Source organism: Diorhabda carinulata, chromosome 3, assembly GCF_026250575.1.
Source record: "Diorhabda carinulata isolate Delta chromosome 3, icDioCari1.1, whole genome shotgun sequence".
Classification (NCBI taxonomy): Eukaryota; Metazoa; Arthropoda; class Insecta; order Coleoptera; family Chrysomelidae; genus Diorhabda; species Diorhabda carinulata.
The window spans coordinates 14797099-14820166 of record NC_079462.1 but is presented as its reverse complement, the minus strand read 5'-3'; the positions used below and the strand labels follow the sequence as shown (position 1 = coordinate 14820166).

The window sequence follows — 23068 nt, the reverse complement described above, 5'->3', positions numbered from 1 at the left end:
TGTGCCAAAATTGGACCCCGCGCATGGGCTATCTAAAGCGGAGCCGCGATCAACATTTGCATGAAATCATCTTCAAACATCAAATTATACTGATCGTTCTATCGATTCTAATAAAGATTTCATCAATTGTTTCAAATTTTTTGCGGTTTTTTAAAAATCAAATCCTATACCTCTCAAAAAATCACTGATTATAACGTAGAAGTATGCCGTTGACTTTGTTGTTATGCCGGATAATTGGCATAAATAAAATTTTTTTAGTAAATTATGATTTTGTATAGTAAATAAATGGAGTTATATGTGCATTATGTTCACATTCTCAAACATGACATCAACTGGGGTTAAAGGTTGATGCTGATGGAACGGAGAAAATACCACCCTGTGGATGCAACTATTTTGAGCCTCGAAATAAACTTGATTGATTACTGTGTTTTCATTACAGGCGAAAAGAATTATTTTAGATTGAGATTATGTAATGTTTATCCAGAAAGCATTATTCATCTCGAAGAAGTCTATTTGGAAGAGGATCATTATTCCTTTTTTTTTCATTTAGGCGAGTGGAAGTTGGTATCGGCTTTGAAGTATTAATGATTAATTTGAAAAATTTCTGATGCAACTTTTCATGAAAGATGGTCTATTAATCCGTATAAACCAGAAAATTTTATACAACGAAAAACTTATTAATAAGAAAATTAATTGATTTGCCAATTTACCTTTATTCAGTTTGTGGTAGAGTAGTAGATTACAATATTTGATGATGGAATGAAAAAATATAGAGCAGATGGAGATTTTTATCATAACATATTATTTCTACAACGTACATATATGAATATTATTTCTTAACGTAACGATCACATCTGTCTATAAACTTGTAATTTTACTTCTCCGGCTAGAGGCTCTTCTTCAGGTATTCGGCATCAGTTAAAGAATATAAATAACTGATACTTAGATAGGGGTCAATGATTAATACTAAATTGGACGTCACCAAATGTGAAAAGGTGGAAAAGCCTGAAACACATAATGAAACGAGTCAATAAAGCTAAATAAACTATTCCCATATACGATTCTCCAAATCAATATTTACTACTAAAAACAATAAAAATGGCTGCAGCAAATGAAAAATTTATTAAAAAGTATCTATTAAAATTAGCATCAATTGCGTATCCAAAAGAGCGCAACGAATAAAAGCAGTTATAAAATTTATAGCAACTCCGATTTCTATATAATGAAAAGTGGGACTTATCTATGGAAGGCTGATTGATGTCGATGCACTAGTTAGGTCCTTGACGGTAGTCAAACTCCACCTGGCAGCTGTGGAACTGCGGGCAAACAAAATATAATAAGGAAGTGAGCGGGAGCTCAGTTGAAATTACTAGAGAAAGAAACGAGTAGGTAGATCAGATTTTAACATAAAGGAGCTTATTCTCTAGCATACAAAAAAATGAATTTATATTTTTTGAAAGTAGGTAGGTAGGTAGGTAGGTAGATAGGTAGGTAGGTAGGTACTATTCTCCAAATAAATAAGTACACAAAATTAGCTCAAAGTGAAAGGAAATTATTGAAGATAATTGGAATTTTTGTGAGCACTATTGTTGTAAGTTGAGAAGTTTCTTCTGTTTCAAAATTATATTTTTTAATAATTTTTAAAAGATAGATAGAATTTGACGTTTCGATTTTTCTTTAATTTCATATTTTAATCAAAATATTTCATTTTATAATCTGTTTGTTTGGTTGGCCAACACTTTCACAACTGAAAGACCCATTCATGCCTTCTCTGCTAGGAGAAAGAATTTATCTGATCTGGTAAAAAATTCCATCATTTATAGCCCCAAAAAATTATTCAATCAGCTACCTTCGGTATTAAAATGGCAAATACATTTAATAAGTTCCGAAGATTGACAAAGAAATTTCTGCTTGAATGACTTTATTATTTTGTGGCAGAATTCTACAATTTACCGTAGACTCAATAGAATGGCATAATTTAATTTAATGTGTAGTAAGATATAAAATTGTGTCGCTTTGTACATGAAATTATAACATTTTCTATTGACAATGAAGCTTATTTTTCTCTAAAAGCTATCTGCTGTTCTCTGAATTCTCGTTTGCTACCTTCACCTAAAACTCACAGGTTTCGTATAACACACTCGATCCAAGGCTTTGCTGATTGAAACCTTGAGGTGTGTATTCCACAAGTTTCAATATTTGTTCGATGTTGAGTTTTCATCTTAAGCCGTTCTGTCCGTAGTGTATTCAGAACTATCGTTTGTTCGTTGACAATTCTCGGTATTACCCTCTCGGCAGGTAGCACACTGATCGGTCTGTAATTTTGTGAAAAAAGTGAGATATTTTCCGGATTTTCTCAGCATGATTGTACCCGCTTATTTCTATCTCGACGGAAAGTGGAACTAAGTATCGAACGTGTGTTGTCTTTTTGAAGTAGGGTAGAAGGCAGACTGGGGCGTTGGATCGTCTTTTTCTTATTTTCAAGAATGCGGAAAAATACCTCGAGAATTCATATATGAAAATATATTATGAAAATTGTCAATTATAACGTTTTACAAAATTTTAAAACGTTAGCAATACTATAAAAAAAGATTGAGAATTGCAACAATATCCATTCCAGTAAAAAATATTCATTATAATATCTATACTTTTCGATACTTCAAAAATGATCAAGAACTAAAGAAAATGGGAAATAGAATGCGAAATGAGCTCAATTTCTTCAAAAATATTGGGAAAAGAACTACACATTGAAGAACGGAACGATTTTAACTGCAGAGAAGAATATTTCAATACAAAATAATGGATACATACTTTATTTCAACTGAATTTAGTATGGAGCGGCCACTATGGAATACTGCAGAGAACTATGTAAATACAAGAGAAAACGTGGCGGGACTTCTGCTAAGCCGTGGAAGATACACCAACCACCTCTAGAATACATAAAACTTTTGTCAACGACAATAGAAGAGCTTAGAAAGGAAAATAGTACCTGGACTAGTACACAAGGTGAAACACTGTCGCTACTCTTAGTTATTTATTTTCCACGCCTTACCATTATAGAAAAAAGTAGATCTTACCAGAAAATTGGAAAGCTGAAATGAGATTATCGAAAGATCTCTTCCCTAATCTTCAAGCAGAAAGTATCCCTTGGGCTATAAAATATTTCAAGCTGTACAAATCCAATCCTCAGGAAAATACTAAATTCGCCCGATTCTACTCCAACAAGGACTACAAATCCTTAATAAGAGGCTTATGAAGCACTTTCGTCCTAGCTTTACATGAAGTCACTCCTTAAGTCCTGGATTGTTGAGAATTGATCAATTGACAGCTGACCCGAACCCAACTTAACCTTGACCCTATCCAACTTCACACTATACTTTTGTTTTATATAGAGTCACAGTTGGTAGTTATGTATTCTAATGTATTCTGATTTTATTAAATTAGTAGGCGATAAGCACCTTTTGACAGTTTCATGCAATAGTGACACGAGTGAAAAGAAAGGCGAAAGAAAAACGTGCTCCGAAATTGTTATTCCGTTATTATTGTTATTTGAACGCACTTTTGAAATCCTGTTCAATAAATCGAACATTGATCAAGATTGGACTCAATTTATTTGCAACTACAAACCCAAAACCCACTGTAAATGAAACAACAGGTTATGGGTCCAGGGCAGCTGTAAAAAGGTTTTGTTGTAAATAAAGCCAGGAAAGCGACGGCGAAGTCCAGAAAGCAGTTCAAAACGTCAGTCAGTCTCGCAGTCAGACACGCAGTCAGACGACCACATCCGGCTCGCACAGCAAGTCAACGTTGAACGACGCACACGCAAGTCGTTTTAAGTCAGAAAATCGCCACGAAAGATTGTAAATTCATTTTGTTTATTTAAAAAAAAATTGTCAGAAGTCAGTCAAATTGTAGAATTTAAATGCAAAATGGATACTGTAAAATCTCAGTTGGAGATGTTAAGTGAAGATAGTCAGGGGAATGTCAATTTTATTTCTTGGCGATTCAAATTAAACCTAGCACTTAAGAACAAAGACCTGTTTGAGATTGTATCAGGCACGAAAGTCAGACCAGCAGGTGCTGCGTCAGATGCAACTGTTTCAGCTTGGACAAAGAAAGATGTCGAAGCTCAAACACTGATAGGTTTAAATGTAAACAGTAAGATAGCTAACAAAATTGCAAATTGTAAACCTAACCAAAGACATGATAGACAAATTAGTTAGTTTATATGGTACAAAGACTGATGTAACTTTAGAAACGTCCCGAATCAAATTCTTTACCTTTGAGTATGATGAGAGCAAGTCAGCAATAGAGAACTGTATGGAGATCATGGACTTGGCAGAGGAATTGTCAACTGAAAATGATCCAATGAGGGAAAGTTGGGTCATGACGAGGATTTTGAGTGTCTTACCGCCAAAACTGGCACATTTCAGAACTGCGTGGAACAACGTGACGGGACATGCAAAGAACTTGGACACACTCATCGAACGTCTGAGACTTGAGGACGAGCAGCTTAGAGAACCGACGACAAACGCAGAGGGCAGTACCAGCAACGCTCTCATGGCAAAACGTGGAAAACAAGGGCAGTCGTCGAGCAAGCAGGACAAGTCACAGTTCACATGTTACAAATGTGGGAAGCCAGGTCACGTGATCAAGGAGTGCAGAGGTACATTGAGTATTGCAAGAAGAAATACTCATGTAACAATTGTAAGCAGAAAGGCCACTTCGCAAAGGATTGTCCATCCCGAGAAGAAGGAAATAAGTCAGCAAATGGAAAACCCAAGAAGGCATTTTTGACCACAGCTCTCTCGACAGTGGACAACGACATCTCGCAGGACAGGGCAACTTCATGGTATCAAGACAGTGGAGCCAGTCAACACATGACGTCTCATCGAGAATGGTTTGTACAGCTTGTCGAGCTGAACGAGCCAATCCCAATTGTGATCGGAGATTCAACTAGGCTAGATGGCGTTGCAGTCGGGAACATTGAGATGGAGGCTTTTGATGGTCAAAAGTGGTACCCAGTGGTACTTGAAGATGTGATCTATGTACCAAATCTCAACTTTAATCTTTTCTCAGTCAGTCATATGTTAGACAAGGGACATGTACAGAAGGCAGATGAAAACGAGTCGATATTCCATTGTAAGAAAAGCAACGAGGTTGTGGCAGTAGCAAGGCGCAAAGGAAATTTATACAAAATGATGCTCAGAAGAGAAGGACAGGAAGAAGAGGCAAGTTTGAGGTTCAGTCGATCAAAGTATGGCATGAAAGACTCGCCCATCAAAACGTGAAGTATGTGAGGGACATACTGAAAAGGAAAGGGATCAAGTATGTTGATGACTGGAATAATTATGTGTGCACAGGGTGCGCATATGGCAAGCAACATCGATCCGCACATCCGAACAATCCCAAGACAGCCCAGCAGCCGTTAGATCTTGTTCATGTTGACACTGGAGAGATGAACATCCCATCCCTGGGAGGAGCAAAGTATTGGCTCATGTTGAAGGACGACTTCACTCACTACCGAAGCTGTTATTTCATGAGGACGAAAAGTGAGGCCCCTGAGAAGATTGCCAGCTACCTGAGACTTGTAGAAAATCAACTAGGAAGGAGAGTGAAGAGCCTGAGATCGGACAACGGCACGGAACTGAAGAATGCAAAAACGAAAGAACTCATGGACAAGTTGGGAATCTTTCACACCTTTACGAATGTACACACGCCAGAGCAAAATGGAAGGGTTGAAAGAGAAATGAGAACTATTGTCGAAGCAGCCAGGGCAGCGATACATGAAGATGGATTGAACGAGAAACTATGGGCAGAGGCAATGAACCACGTGATCTTCACGATCAACCAGACAGGAACCAGCAACGTACCAGGAAAGAGTCCAGCAGAATTGTGGTTTGGAAGGAAAATGAAGATTGAGAAACTGCGACCTTTTGGCTGTGAATGTTATGTGCTGACCCAAGCACAAAAGAGAGGCAAAATAAATAGAAAATCAGAAAAGGGAATTCTGGTTGGCTATGACATTGATTCGCCCTGTTACAGGATTTACATGAAAGAGAAAAGAGAGGTCATTACTTCAGACAATGTAATCTTCGACGAGGAGAGGATACGACAGAGGCAAGGCACTGAAGTTGAGACATCGGCAACAGAGGGTACACTTGAGAAGAAAGAAGAAAGCAGCAGTGAGTCAGACGAAGAAGAAGACAACTGGACGACTGGAGAAAGTGCTGAAGAGGAAAGTGAGAACGAAAGTGGGACACAACCGCCAGAAGAAGAGCCAGGAAGGAGAAGTTTGCGAGATCGTCGAACTTTGCAACCACCACCGAGACTGAAAGACTATGTACTTAATAACAGACATGGAGGAATGAGCGCAAAAGTAGCCATGATTGGTGAAGCTGACGACATTCCGGTGAGTCAGGCACTTAAAGATGAAAAGTGGAGAAAAGCAATGCAGTAGGAGTACGACTCGCTAATGGAAATGAAAACTTGGGAACTGGTGGACTGCCCTGAAGGAGTGAAACCTATCACATGTCGGTGGGTACTTCGAGAGAAAGCAGATGGAAGATACAAGGCCAGACTCGTAGCCAGAGGATTTGAACAGAAGGAAGGAGTGGACTACAAGGAAACATTCAGCCCAGTAGCCCGCCATGCATCGATTCGACTACTACTAAGTCACGCAGCGTCAGAGAAAATGAAGTTGGTATCGTTCGATGTGAAAACGGCATTCTTGTATGGAAATCTGGAACAAGTCATCTACATGAATCAGCCTGAAGGATTCGACGATGGATCATGTAAAGTTTGCAGGTTGGATAAGAGTCTTTACGGACTCAAGCAAGCCCCAAAGATGTGGAACGAGAGAGTCACTACATCACTACACACTTTGTAAAGGAAGTTGGCCTGATCAACGCAGATGACGACCCGTGTATTTACTACACCAAGGACAAGAGCATTATGCTCTCACTCTTCGTGGATGATGGACTGATAATTGGGAAAGATGAAAAGGGAATATACAGACTTTTGAAGGAAATAAGCAAGGAGTTTCAGATCACTTACAGTGAGAAAGTTCAGGACAAGTTGACGTACTTGGGCATGGAAATCAAGGTCGACAAAGATGGAATCTTCGTGAATCAGCCTCGGTACACGGAGAAGATCTTGAGGAGGATGAAACTCGAACAGTGCAATCCAGCATCCACACCAATTGAGCAAGGAATGATCACCAAGAAAACAAATTTCAAGAACGACGAGGCACTACCGGCGAAGAACAACTATCGCGAGGCGATAGGGAGTTTGTTGTACCTCGCTACAATATCTCGACCAGACATTAGTTTCGCCGTGAACTACCTCAGTCGATTCTGCAACAATCCCATGAAAACCCATCAGGCGATGGTGAAACGTGTATTCCAGTACTTGAGAGGGACAGTGACAGCAGGAATCTACTTCGGAGGAGGCAAAGAACTCGTAGCATACACCGATTCAGACTTCGGAGGAGACCCTGAGACAGGAAAGTCGACAAGTGGAGTATTGGTGATGAGAGGAGGACCAGTAGTCTGGTACTCACAGACGCAGCGTTTGGTAGCGACTTCAACCGCAGAAGCCGAGTACCGAGCCGCAGTGTCTGTGATTGGAGATGTGTGCTGGATCAAGAGACTCGCACTGGAACTTGGTATCCTGGAAAGTGATCAGCCGATCACTCTGAAAATCGACAACATGTCAGCGATTCACATGTTAGAGAATGCACACGAAGGAAAGACAACCAGAGGCAAGAGACACATTGAGATACCACGAAAACACATTCAGCAACACGTCGGCAACACTGTGACACTGCAACACGTCGAGAGCAGCAAACAGATTGCAGACATTTTCACAAAAGCACTCAACAGAAAAGTTTTTGAGACACTTCGCTGTAAATTGATCAAGGAGGAGTGTTGAGAATTGATCAATTGACAGCTGACCCGAACCCAACTTAACCTTGACCCTATCCAACTTCACACTATACTTTTGTTTTATATAGAGTCACAGTTGGTAGTTATGTATTCTAATGTATTCTGATTTTATTAAATTAGTAGGCGATAAGCACCTTTTGACAGTTTCATGCAATAGTGACACGAGTGAAAAGAAAGGCGAAAGAAAAACGTGCTCCGAAATTGTTATTCCGTTATTATTGTTATTTGAACGCACTTTTGAAATCCTGTTCAATAAATCGAACATTGATCAAGATTGGACTCAATTTATTTGCAACTACAAACCCAAAACCCACTGTAAATGAAACAACATGGATAGACGTTCAAGCTAGCTTCATCCTTAAATAAAGAAGAAGACCCAGCTAAGAAGCTAAATTCTACCGTCTTATCAGTCTACCTTCCTTTTAAAAACCATGAAAAACATTATTCATTCCAACATCAGAACGGATCTGTTTACAAAGTACTTCCACAAAAAAATCAAATTATATACCAAATTAGTAAGTACACTCTGTCTCTGTACTGAATAGTCTAACCAGGAAACTGGAAAACGCTATAGGGTATAAAGAAATAGTGCTATGTGGATATTGAGGGGGCCTTCTCCAATACGTTAATATATGCCATCGGTCAGGCACTGGTAAAACTAGGAGTTGATTATGGTGGGTAGTATTATAGTAACCGTGGATAGTCCAATTAACAATATAAGTCTAGGGGATAGAGCTATAACAGCAAAACTGGGAAAGGGTGTCCATAAGGCGGTTGCGTATCGCTATTACTATCGACATTAGTAATCGATCATCTGTTTTTTAATATAACCAACGCCTATGACCCTGTGATAATCGTTTGGGTTAAGCATGATAATATCGCATGAAATAAAATGCCAATCTGTCCTAACAATTACTCAGAGGTGTTGTATTAATGAAGGTCTGAGCATGAACCCTTCAAAGACCACTCTATGTCTCTCACTAGGAAGAACGAGTACGTCCCACAAACCATCAGAATAACCAGGGTGTAACTAGTTTTTGTCATATACTAAATATCTTGAGGTGACTTTCGATAAGAGACTGATTTGGAGACAACACATTCAAGCCGTAAGCCATAAAACACGAATTACACCATAGAACTGTTGTAAAATTGTCAGAGGAACATAGGGATCAAAATCCAAAATAATGAACTGGAATGAAGACCTTCATAGAATGTGAATCAATAAAGTGGACAATAAAGGTCTACAAGGAACAGAACATGAATCCCGGCGACCGATAGCATTCTAAAGGAATATAAGATGCTCATAGATATGATTACGGATGCTTTATCAAAAACCATAAAATAATATATTATCATATGTGTATGTGAAAAACTGCCATTGGAAATACTAACTGACGAATTAGAGAATTATAAAAATGTACTTTTGAATTAAATACAAGTTACAAATTCATGATTTTATATTAGTTTTGAAAATAAAAATTTTATTTTATGGCCAACGGTTTGTCACTTTCTATATTGCAGAAAAATGAATATCGGAATAAGAAACTTATTGAAACTTTTTATTTTATGAAGCACGAACGGAAATTTCTGATAATAGAGGAATAGAGATATTCCAGACTTTCTTACCAATTCAAAGTCATTAATGAAGCGAAGCAGTCAGTGTGAAGGAAATTCCTCTAAACAAATTCTTCTCTAACAAATGTTTGAAAGATTTAATAGTGGAAGTAGGAAATTCTTAGCACGTCGCGCAGGAAAGATCAGTAATTAAGAGAGCGGAGAATTTGTCAAAGTTATGAAGGGCTTTTCACAACAATTTTCTTGAAATTAATAAGGTTATATACGATGTGTGTATAAAATAATGCAACTCGATAATATTTCGATCTCTTTCTTTCTCAAAAAATGTTGGTCATCTGAAATTTCTTATGTGCATGTCGCTGTCATTCTTTTTGGTTCTACAGATTCTAAAACTACTCGACTACTCGAATACTCGACTGTCCAAGCGGCGACCGCCGTGAAAGGGTGGTTAACCGGAATAAGTACTAAAATATATTTTATTAAATTTTGAATATTAGATGAATAATAAACCATTGGTCTGGCGGTCTTTGCCGTGTCCAAATTTTGTTATTTTAATAAAATTTCGAATTTATTTTTTCGTAGAATCGATCTACATAACTTAAGTATAATTTTTCAGTTTACGATGGCGTTTTGACTAGATAAATACAGAAATTCAAGTCTGACGTTCTTGTTCTTGACGCAACTGTGTGTGAGACAACTTTACAATTTTCGAAGCATATTTGACGAACGATTTCTACAAAAGTATTATTTTATCTTTATATTAAAAACGAAAAGATGGATTTTGTAAGATTTTTTGCAAAATTCTATCTTAACATTGTGAGAAATAATTTTGTTAAGGTTAAAAAAGTTTTCTGCAGTATTTAGGTCTCAGTTAACAAATCTTTTTATATCATAATAAGAAACAAATATCATATGATAGTAAAAGGAGCAAAACATCAATTATTTTTTTTTCAAGATTTATGGTCTTGAAAATTTTATGTTAGTTTAATTAATTAATGTATTGTTCATCAAACGTATTTTTTTACCTTAATTGTATTTGCTACTATATAATTCTAGTTGTTTTTAGCTAATTTTTAAAAACATATATTTGATTTGAAATGAAAGAAAATCCTGTTAACTTGAATTATTTCTATTTTAATGTTACAGTAACTATTTCCCGAAAAATTCATTGACAGTTTCGTAAGAACAAAATAAACCTTTCACAGGATTTTTTATAATTTAAATAGTAATTTTCTGACAGCGTCGATGCTTTGATATGAGCTTACTAAGGCTTATAGCGGGAATTTACGAAAACGGGCGTAATATTGACGTTCAAGACAGCGCGGAGCGCTCGAAAGTTAAATTTTCAAAGCAAGAATACCTCTTTTACGAAAGAATAAACAAATTATCAACAAATAATTAATTTTATTAAAATAAAAGAAAGTACAATAGAACAAGTAACAAAGAAAATTTTAAATTCTTAATTGATAATAGATATAACTTTTATTTTGAATTAATCATCAATCTCATCTTCTGAATAATTACCGCGATTATTGAAAGACAAATCTTCACCATCTGGGATAGTTTCGTCTTTATCATGCTGCAAAATTTGTTCAACCGTCAATGGCATTGCATCACCTTCGAACCACTTTAGTTCATATGCATTGCCAGCATCATTTAATTGCCAACCACATTCCAAAGGATCAAGTTGAATACACAGAGGATCTGTAGCATTTTGCCACGAAAACTGTGCGTAATATTTTTTGCTCCAAACTTCTCCAACAAGGTGGAATCAAACTAGAGTCAAAATTATAAATATTTTTAAAAATTTCTCTTTGGTTAATACTTTTATTATTGAAGAACTTGTAGAACAACTCAAATGATATACTGCAGATGAATGTAATTCAGGTATTAATATTAAATCGCCGTACTTGAAATGATTCTGTTTTCTTATTTCAATAAATAAACAACATCTTTGAAATGTGTCAGCATTAAACGATAATACTTTCTCCTTGTTAGTAGTGAGATTACAGATAAAGCATTTCCTTTTCTTAATTTAATAACTGGTTATTTAGCTAGATAGACGTTTCTTAGAAACACGCACGTCACATTTTGACAAATTAAACAGGTTAAATGGTTTAATGAAGTCAGTTACGTTAAAAACAAAAAAACCTCGCGTTTAACAAGTAGGAGAGAAGAACTTACTTAATCTTGGTCTGGCAAAATTTTGGTCAAGTATTCACGTACCAGACCAATTCTATTTGAAAGAGGCATAAAAGATAAATATTTTTGACGTTTAATTTTTTTTATACCTTGTATAGAAAATTTGTTGTTGTTATAAGTTTGTTGGGGTCTGTCTGACACACAGTTGCGTTAAGAAAAAGAACGTCAGACTTAAATTTCTGTATTTATCTAGTCAAAACGCCATCGTAAACTGAAAAATTATACTTAAGTCATTTAGATCGATTTTACTAAAAAATAAATTATAAATTTTATTAAAATAACAAAATTTGGACACGTCAAAGACCGCCAGACTAATGGCGTTGCCAACTCCTCGAATAGCTTTACTGCCCAGTGGTCCATAATGTCTAATACTTTTTCAGGTCCCGTTTCTCCGTATATTTCCTCGCTACTTGTTGTCCAGTGAACATTTAGTGCTTGTCTCAGCGTTATGTTTTGTTGAGCCTGTAGTTTCTTCCTGTTTGTTTTGCACGTGTGTCCCCAGGCAACAGAGGCGTACGTTATAATCGGTATTATTATACTCCTGATAAATCTGAGTTTTGTTTCCGTCTTTTAACTTGCTTTTTCTACCGATTAATCCGCATAGTCTTGCTCTCGCTTGTCTCACTTTATCAACAATGTTTTCCACGTGTTCGTTGAATGTCTAATGTTACGCCTAGGTATTTTGCGTTTTTTGTCCACTGGATTTCTTCGTTGTTTATTTTTATTTTCTGGTCGGGTTGGTGGCTCCTTTTTTTCTTGAAGAGAACTGCTTGGCTTTTCTCGCAGTTGACTTGTATTTTCCATGTTTTGCACCATTCGTCAATCTTTTTTGCGGCGTTTTGGAGTCTTTTCGTGATGTTTGTCACCTTGCGGTGTCGTCCGCATATAGCGCTGTCAAGGTGTTTTCCGTTTTCGGGATGTCTGCTGTGTATATGTTATACAGCATTGGTGATAGTACCGCTCCTTGCGGTATTCCCGCCTGCTGCTCTCCGACTTCCGATTTTTCGTTTGCAACTTTCACCTGAAACTTCCTGTCTTTGAGGTACGTGCTCAGGAGTTTTATGAGCGGTTTTGTATACCCTGCCTCTTTCATCTTGTAGAGCAAGACCTCGTGCCATACTCGGTCGAAGGCTTTGCTTAGGTATAGGAAGATTGCCCCTGTGGATTCTTTCTGGTTGAAACCTTGAGTAGTATATTCTACTAGTCTCAAAATTTGTTGTTCGGTGCTGTGGTTTTTCCTGAAGCCGAATTGTTCCTCTGGTATAGTGTTTAATGTCCTTGTTTGTTCGTTCAGAATCCTCAGTAGCACTCTCTCTGCGATTTTACTCATGGCAGGTAGCAAACTTATCGGTCTATAGTTTTGGGGTCTTTACCGGGTTTTCTCAGCATGATAATGTCTGCTTGTTTCCATCTCGATGGGAAGTGTTTTGTCTTCAGCATGCCACTTATTATGTTCGAAAGGTATGCCAAACCTTTTTTGGCATGTTTTTCAGCGCTCTGTTTGAGATTCCTTCTACTCCCGGTGCTTTCCTTGCTGATGCGAACCTAAGTAATACTTTCACTTCCATCGTTGTTGCGAATCTTCTAGGTATTCGTTTATATTTTCTTCTATCATGTCTGAGAAGTCCATGTCTTTGTCGAAATGCTCGTTCAGTGTGAACTGAAGTTCCATTGTGTTTTTCAGCTCTTCTGTCTTCTCTTTGTCTGTGTACGCCATCCCGTTGCTTCCGTGTATTGGCGGCATTGGTTTTCTTTCTTCTCTTAGGACTTTAGATATGTGGTCTAATTCGTTTATCCTTCTGTTCCATTTATCGCTCCTGTGTTCCTGTAATTTTTCTTGAATTTCTTGTTTCATTTCCCTGACTCTCCTTTCTTCTGGGTTTTGTGTCCTTTGGGCTCTTCTAGCTATTCGATTTTTCTCCCTAATCAGATTTCTCAGATCGTCGCTTATATTTTTGAATCTGCCGTATTTATCTGGTACGGTCATTGTGGTACTTCGTTCTATCGCTTCTGATAGTGCTTCTTCGAAGAAACAGAGTTGTTCTTCTAGCATCTCCTTGCTTTTTATTTCCGTGATTGGTCCTAACAGCTGTCCTGTTAGCCTTCTGAATTTGTTCCAGTTGGTTTTTCTCACGGTTCTTCCTGTTTGTCTGTTGCCGCTACCAATGGTGACGACGATTGGTGAGTGAGCGTCGCCGCCGTCTATGGTCCCGATTTCTACAGGCATCGTCATGTCTCTCAACACAGCGATGTCTATAACCTCGGGCCTTCCTCCGTTTTGTGGGTAGTGTGTCGGTCTTACTGGTCCTATCACTTGATAGGATGGGTGATCTTCTATGATCTTCTCCAAGTTTCTTCCTTGTCTGTTTCTTCTTGTGCTGTACCACGCAGGGGACTTGGCATTTAGATCTCCTATCATAATGCCTTTTTTGCCATCTGGGAGTACTGCTAACACGTCTTCCTCGTGTATTGTGGTGTCTGGCCGTACGTATGCTGATATTATTCTAATATCGCCGTATGATGTTTTAATGACTACTATTGTCGCCTCCATGCTAAGTAGTCCGTCCGGTGAGTTTATTCGGTGTTGGCACAACTCTTTTTTCACTAAGATCGTTGTATCTCCGGAGCGTCCGTTTATATCGTCTCTATAAACGTTGTAGCCTGGCCAGGTGAATCTGTGTGTGTCACCTGGCAATCTCGTTTCTTGCAGTGCGAAGATATCGTAATCTTCTTCCTCCAAGATCACTCCCATGGTGTTTTGGTTTGTTCGTAGTCCTCCTGTGTTCCACGAGACGATCTTTATTTGACTAGGAAGGTTGTTTGTCATTTTATTTGGCTTGTTGGGCTATTAATGTCGCTATGAGTGCCTCCATGTTCTGCAGCATACTCAATATCTCGTCCGTTCCTTGTAGTTTTTGTGAAGTTGAGGCTGGCGGCGTTTTTTTGGCCGTTTGGGCGTAGCTGACTCCTGGGATCGTGGTTTTTGTTGTTTGTTTTTTAGTTTCCTCTTTTTTGGATTTTTTGGACACCCCCTGTAGTTGGCTGGGTGATCTCCTGCACAGTTTTTGCATTTTGGTTTTTCCGTTTTGCTCAGAGTGCAGTCCGCGGCCCTGTGATCTCCTGCGCATCTTACACAGCACACGTCCATATTGCACGTGCTCTGTCCATGGTGGAAACCTTGGCACCTGTAGCATTGTACAGGTCCGTTGTGTTTCTTCTGTTCTACCACACTTATCTTCGTGTGGCAGAGATATCTCAAGTTTTTGTAGGACTGCTCTTCTGCAGGCTCGATAACTACCATGTATATTGGTATCAATTTTCTTGTCTTGTCTTCATTTTTTTGAGTATAGCTCGTGAGTTGCCATACTTTTTTGGGTTTCAATCCTTTTTCCCTCAGCTCGATTTCTAGTTCCGATGCTGGAGTGTTCACTGCTAGTCCTTTTATCACTAGCTTTCTATCTTTCTCTTCTTTGACTGCGTATGTATACCACTCTATTTCTTTGTGCTCGCTCAGGAGCATCTTCATTTTGTTTAAGTCATCCACTGACTGCTTGGTGATCTTTCCTGTGAAGCTGCCCATTTTGCATTGGGCGTTGATACTTCTCTGTATCAGTTATTTTCTGATAACAGTCCACATCAGTGGGGATTTTAATATGATTGGAGGTGGCATCCTCTCTGGTTTTTTTTTGTTTTTCTTCCTTGTCTCTCTTAATTTTTTTAGTTCTTCCTCTATTTCTTTTCCACTTTCATTACTTTTTTTTTTCTTTCGTTTTTGTTTTCTTCCGTAGGTTTGCTTTTCGCTTTTTTTCGTTTTCTTTTGTTTTTCACTTGCGTGAAATCCTCCTCTTCCATTGGGCAGTCTTCGATGTTAGATTCCTCCATTACTATGGTCGGGCTCTCGCATTTCCTATCCCCCATTTTGTTTTCCGTTTGAGGTTGTCGTTTTTTTGGTTATTTTCATTTTGCTCTAACAGTTTTGTTACTTGGTCCTGTAGTGCTTTCATTGAATCCTTCATGTTGTCCATTTTTACCAGATATATTTCAATTGTTCTTTTCAATTGCTTATTTTCTTCCTTCAGTTCTTCTTTCTGTTTTCTCAGTTCTTCATTTGTGGTTTCAAGTTTCCTATCTTTCGATGTTCCCCTATCGTAGGGTTTTCCCTTCATTTGGGGTTTTCAGGCTCCATGCCTGTACTCTTGTCTTAGTAATTTTTTTTTAAATTTCCTACAATTTCTTTGAAATTACCTAAAAATAAAATGTTAAGCCGTGCTGAGAAGTACGGCTGTTTCGAAAACGGAAAAATTCCGCACAATCAAATTTGTGTTTACAAACACAATTCTTTCATGCGGAAGTATTTTCTATCATTATAAATAAAAGGCTGTGTCAAAGCACAGCTACCTGCAAAAAAAAGAAAGTTTAATCAGTGTCTCACCTGAGTACCTGAGTCCGCTTTCACTTCACTTCACTCTCGCACTTGTTCACTCGTCGAAGTCTCAGAGTCAACTAGTCACCTATCCTATAAATTTCAACTTCACTTATAACGACCTAACCTTAAAAATTTGTTGTCATTTATATTCTAACCAATAAATATTCAGCTACATTCATAATGACCTAGTCCATTGAAATTTAATGTTATCCATAATTAACCAATCAATATTGAACATTATTCACTATAACTTTTCCTTATATAACCACCAAAAATTTCAATTAATTGTAAGTGAAAATTTTATTATTTTTATACATTCATAAATATTTCTTATATAGTATTTGACCATAATTTCAGCCCCAGCCGATGAATACATAAGTATTCGAAAGCTCGGAAAATATATTGAAGTCCACTTTGGTGTTTCATTGCCACGTTTAATGATGATAATGGTTTTAATAGAATTTCTTTGACACTATAAGAGTTGATTTTATTAGTGTCAACAATTTCTGTTAATACAGAAACTACTTGATTGTAACTTGAAAAAAGCAAGTAGATGTCATTTGGATAAATTATAATAGAATTTTAAGTTCCTTAACGTCTATAAGATATGTATATAAAAAAGCAATACGGTGTACCGTATGTAATTGCATTTTAGTCGCTTTCTAAGCCTTCTACTCCGAAAAAACGGTCTATAGTCTATAGAAAAATATAGGAGACATTTTTTGTAGATAATTTTACTAGGAACAATTTTTTATAATAACCGAGCAATAGATCGCGAGATATTAGTGAAAATCTTATTTTCGTTAACTTTTGACCTTTATTCGGCACGATATCGATATCGATTTTTCACATCGTCATTACAACACCGTAATAAAAGTTATACAAAAATTCAGCTCACTAGGTATTTTTTCCTAGATCATACCTAAACTAACTCGAGTACTTCTGAAAAAGAAAATCGATCTTTTGATAGTATGTCAAAAATATGTGTTAGATAAATTGTAAAATGGTCAAGTGATAGAAGACCTCCACCGTTTCTACTTTACCTAGACATAAAAAATATAATTAAGTATGTTAATTGACACCGATTTGAACTTGTAGACTAGACTAATAAAAACATCATAAGTTTCAAGTCATGAAAATTTTAACAATATATAATAAAGTAATGAAAAATTGTTCTAACAACTAGAACAGTTATTAGAATATGATCATTGTTTCTCAACTCTCTGTGATTTTCAAATATAAAACTTTATTTATCGTTTTCATGTACCAACCATAAAAAAAGTTATCGCCGAATTAGTTCAAGAGAGACTTATCACTAACTTTTCTGAAAATGTTACCATGTGACCCAAAATATGACGTTTTAACAAAGAATGTGTAATACTATCGAGAGTATACACCTAACAACTTTAAATATTGTAGTATACTAGTTGTCGAAATACATTATAGCCAAAATCACGCTTTATAAAGCTAATAGAAAAACTTGCTAGCAAGTATTTGAAATACATTGTTGAAATTACATTGTTAATTTTGCCTTTGGTAGGCGATAAAGGAGAAGAGAATACTTCTATTTTAAACTATTCAAATTTAGTGGAAAATCCACAAATTAATTTATTTTTGATGTAAGTTATACCATAGACTGAGAACTGCGCCACAATATAGTAAAATGTCGATTGCCATGTTCCAAACCACTGTCGTTTACTTTTTACCTGACGACGTGAAAAATAAGATCACTGGGAGGCAGTATACCCTATAATATCGCAATCAGCGAGGAATCGCGATTCGGTTTAGGTTCGCTCGACAGCCGTATAATGGTAAAATACCACTGTGAAAAGCAACGTGACATTGGATTTATCGTTGGAAGGCATTTGCTCAGAAATTTTACATTTAAGTTTTGGAGGTTATTGTTATAATGCTATTTATATTTATTTGAGGCAGCTGGGCATTATGGTAATGATGTCTCACAAATCTCTCTACTGCCTTTTTTTATATGGGCGTCCAGGATACCTTTTTCAACAAGATAACGTACCTATCACATTATTGTACAAGGTGTTTACGTTTTACAGTCGCTATACTCAAATCGCATCTAAAATATGATATAGACCAGTATACTCCAACATTTTTTTCCGAGGGTCACATTTTGAAGTGGTGTATCCCTAGCGGGCCAAACATTTTCCATGGGAATTTAGTAAGAAACATTTATTTAACAGTAGCATACTAACGTTAAAAAATAATTTGAATGAAAAGACTGCTTATGTTTAGTTCCTAGATCCCAGTCCAGTTGAGGTCAAATTGTTATGCTTCGATTAATAAGATTGCTTTCAAATATTTATCTGAAATTAAGATCTGACTTGGATTTAACGTTCTTCATTTTCGAAAAAGTGTGAATCCAAACATGGAAACATGATTTCAGGATGTTTTTTTAGGTTTATTAACTTTTTGTGTGCAAGATAACTAAGAAATATAACTAAGTCTTGGAACCAATTTTTGAACTGTCCATATAATGAATCGTTAGTTGATAGCTCAATGAATTGAAGCTGAGGTTCATAATGAGCATTATTATGTGGAAACTTCTGAGTTCTGAAATATGATATGTTAAAAACTTCAACTCGATTGAAGTGTAGCCTAGAAATGATTTTTAAAACGTAATCGTTGGGTAAGCTAACAGTGTTTTGAGCAGAAAAGCTCCTACATGATTCAAAGAGATCATAGCTCTGGGATACCCAGTGCTTCTCGAAAAAAAACATAGTGGTATGAGAAGCTACTAGCTGTTATTAACTGGTACCATTTCCGACTGGTGACAATGAGCAATGACCAATTTTAACAGTTCTCTCCTAGGAGCAAGTTCCCCTAGAAAGCGTTTGTCCTTATTTTCAATATCTTCAAAATGGAGAAATCGTGGAATACGAAATAGTTATTACAAACCGAAGATATTCTGGAACTGAACAGAGACATAGAAAAGATTCCATTTTAAGGTTATTTTTTGGGGTTAGTCTAACAATCCCCTTAAATGGCTAACGTTACATATTCATTGGTATGTATTACCATCATATGGAAAATATCGATATTGAAAAAAGCCTAAATTTATCTAGCGCCTTCTTACATTGATGCATACTTTGAAGAACAGTAATTTTGATTAAGATCAAAGTTTTAAATCTTGTTTCTATCATTTTTTTGTCCTTCGTTGTCTTTATCAAAAATGACTCAAAATGTTCTTTTCAATATCAATTGATCCTCAAACCCTTCTTTTTTGTTGTTATATAATATGATCTTCATATTTGATTTCATTGTATTGAGCACTCAATTTGTTAGTTTTCCCAAAAAATTTTTCGATTTTTCTTAGTTTTGCTTTCCTGACAAAAAATTGAGTTGTTTTTAGTGGGGCCAAGAATCAAATATTCTGAATCAATGTGAACCTATTCAGTCTACTTCCATGTAAAAATTCTAGCTGTTGAAAGGAGAGCACCATTCAATTTAAACAGATTTTAATCGATAGAATCGCGTTATGAGAGAAATTATTTAAGAATCATCAGAAAGCATCGATTCGAAGATACGGAAGAAGAAAACTTTATTGTTTGGACTGTAAAAGTTTTAAATTAAACTTGGGTAGTGTCGCCTATATTTATAATAGTTTTTGTAACTTCCATTCATCCAAAATTGTCTATTATTATTATTATAAATTAGATGTTATTTCTTCATACCAGTATATTATTATATTTTTATACCTTAGACACCCCCAGAAAGGTAAACCAAACTGAAGATACGTTTCGAACAACAAGTAGAAGTGGTTAAAGAAGTAAGAGAATCGAGCTACTTAGACACACATTTATCGCAAAACAAGCGGAGGATAAGTTTTCTAGAAGAAGGCGGTTGAGTTGGTGGGGTCATTTACAGTAAATGGACAATTCAAGACAAGTAAAAAAAGTTTCGCAAGCCAAAGGACAACAAAAAAAAACAGAGGAAAACCAAAACACGGGACATTGTGGTAAGAAAAGTTTTGAAGAAGAAAAAGCTGACATGGAACGAAGCAATGAAGGTTGCTATGAAAAAGAAGAAATGGTCTAAATTGAATAGAATTGAGATATTGAATATTGTTAATGTAAATTTTTGTACCTCCACACCCTAAAGGATACAAAGAAATTTGATTATACGTGAAAATATATTTTTACATAGTTAACCAGCTGATGATGTTACGATAAACTATTTTTTGAGTATAAACTGCTTAGTAAGATATCCATTACATTTGTAAAGTGTGGTGTTCAATTTGAAAAGTCGTTGTGAAAAACTTTTCTAGGAATGTTGAAAATAAATGTAATTTCGTAAATAAAATCTTTTCAATATAAACTATTTAACAAATCCTGTTTTCTCAGTCACCGAGGCTTTACTTTCGTTATTAAATTATAACGAAATTGAGATGTGATCTGAAAGTAATTTTGAATTTGACAGTCCCGACTAATACAATGAAGCGACTGACTCAAGGCTCAGATGCGAATAATTTTAATTAGCGGTGCCAGGAAAATCAATTCGATGAAGCTCCTAATTACATCAGTACCATGAGAAATACTAATCTCACAATGTAAAAGGATACTTGTAAAAGTGATTTTGGTTTGGGATATTCCCTCAAGACGTGGTGTTCTATTATTAGTTTGATATAATGGATGTTTATGAATTTTGAATTGAATACTATATCTAATGTAAGACGTGGAATACGGATGGGTACTTTCATGGGCAGAACTTAATAAAATATTGGTATATCAGTTGGATGTGACGGACAAAAACATTATCATATCTTTGGAGCTGAAAGTCACATAAAATTGTTCACACAATAACTCTTGATGACAATATAAGTATTTGTTTCAATATGATTTAAACCAGTTTTCGAATACATTATTAAATTTGCGTGTTATATCATCAAATATCTTAGCCACTTTTTTGATTTTATAATTTTCTAAAGACTATTCTAATGTAAAGTTGAATTTTTTGCTACCAAAATATCTAATTCTATGACTATAGAAGTTATAGGTATAGGTTATGATAATGTATAAAGTCACATCGACAAAATTTATGGATTATTTTCTCTATTCTGAATTTTTATCTCTTGACACACCATCGTTGTCAATCTGTAATGAATTTCTTTTGTTAATATAATCTTTAGGTTGGTGTTTTAATTATTAGATTTTACTGTTTTTTTGGAGCACATCTAGGAAGAAGTTTATTTCTTTTTTAAGTAGTTTTTTTTGTAAATTCTTGTACTTGGCTCATAATTAATAGGTGGATCTCTTTTTTCATTTATTGTTACAGTTATGTTATTCTTCAATAGTTTTTTATTAATTTTTTCATGTAACAATTTAGTTTTTTCATTATGCCGCTTCGTATAATTATTTAATAATGTTTGATTAATATTTATAGTTAAATTTTTGTTTTGTTGTGAACTATTTTATATTCTAATATTGCATCAAAAATAAGATGTTGATTATGGAAAGAATTTTCATATTCTTCTCTTAAAGTCCCTAAATGTTCTATGTATAAGCGTAGAATGAAGACGTTCAACTATACCATTATATGAAGGGTTATCAGAAGTTACATGATTTTATTAATATTTTATGTGTAATAGTCCAATCAATGACCATTTTCTGAAATTAGGAAATTAGACAAACGGAGTTATTGCTTGTTCAAAGTTGATTGGTATTTTTAAATGGAAAGTTTTTACGTACAATAATCGAAAACCAATACATTTCTCGTCCAAAACTTATGAAACTTTATTAAAGTCCCTCAAAAAACTTTTATTTTCATTTTTTTGAGAAGTTCCTAACATTAAAACTAAGCAAGTTATGAAGAAAATAATGTCGATTTCTATTTTTTCTTACAAAAAAATAGTGACAATCTTAACCTCTCTTTCACCCTATTTAAAAAAACCGTTGCCACTTTACTATTCGTTTTATTCATGTTCTAATAATACGCTCTGAGCGTTTGACCAGGTCAAAGTACTTATTTTTGAAAAAAATTGAGCTTGAAGTGAGAAAATAATTTTCCTAATTTAACAATAAATCGTATTTTCTTCAAAATAAGTTAGTGTAAATACCACTTTTTGGATGATTATACCTTAATATTAATTTTCACATCTTTGACGGTATTTGTGCATATTTTATTGAGAACTTTACATGTTTATTTGCAATCCAAATGAGTCACATATTATATGAATACATGATTTAATTCGAAAATTTCAAATTCTATATAGCCTAAATATATTTACGTGCACAGTCTAACAAACCACAGTATTATACAATATTTGTTTTGTTACAGGATATATTTCAACTACACACACCTGCAGGTGGAGGTTACGGTAGAAATGAACCGTCAGAGATTCAAGAGGACACCGTTTCCCAAGAGACATCCCCATATAAAGGGACGTTTGTAGAACGTGGCAGCCTTTTCCAGTACAGACAAACGCAAGAGAGCGTATAAATTCAGTTTTCACGTATGAGGCTGGTTAATTTTCCAAGATCTCGCTAACAATTTTGAAACGTATCTTGTTACAGTCGTACAAGTAAAATTTATATTACTTCTCACTACTTTGTTTTTATTCCGGTTTTATAGGAATTTTCAGGAAGTTTGTGAATAAAAGTAGTTTACTCACGGATGATGATGTTTTGAGTCTCAAGTAGGTAGAACTATTCTTATTTTATGAATAATTACTAAGTAGATGAATTACAGTGTCTTTAAACGACAGCAATTATATCAATTTAATATTATTGTATGCTTATCTTTGTAATGATTGATATCATATGAACTAAAAATCTTAGTATATGCAAAAAATACTTAGTATATGCATAGCACAAAGTTTTTGTCAGTTATCACATTATTTTGATTTAAACTTCTGTTTTCAATAACTATGAGGGCTTTAATTCAAGTTTTGAAATAT

General features: G+C 35.5%; 1 protein-coding gene across 3 annotated transcripts in view; it reads left to right on the top strand.

The window, feature by feature from the left end:
- LOC130891806 (5-oxoprolinase) overlaps positions 1-22715 on the top strand; it is a 189028-nt gene extending 166313 nt beyond the window's left edge. For all 3 annotated transcript variants that reach the window (XM_057796782.1, XM_057796784.1, XM_057796783.1), the window contains exon 18: positions 22450-22715. In XM_057796782.1, coding sequence (XP_057652765.1) covers positions 22450-22611 — 162 coding nt within the window. In that variant the 3' untranslated portion in view covers positions 22612-22715. The remainder of the gene's footprint in view (positions 1-22449) is intronic.
- Positions 22716-23068: the final 353 nt, after the last annotated feature.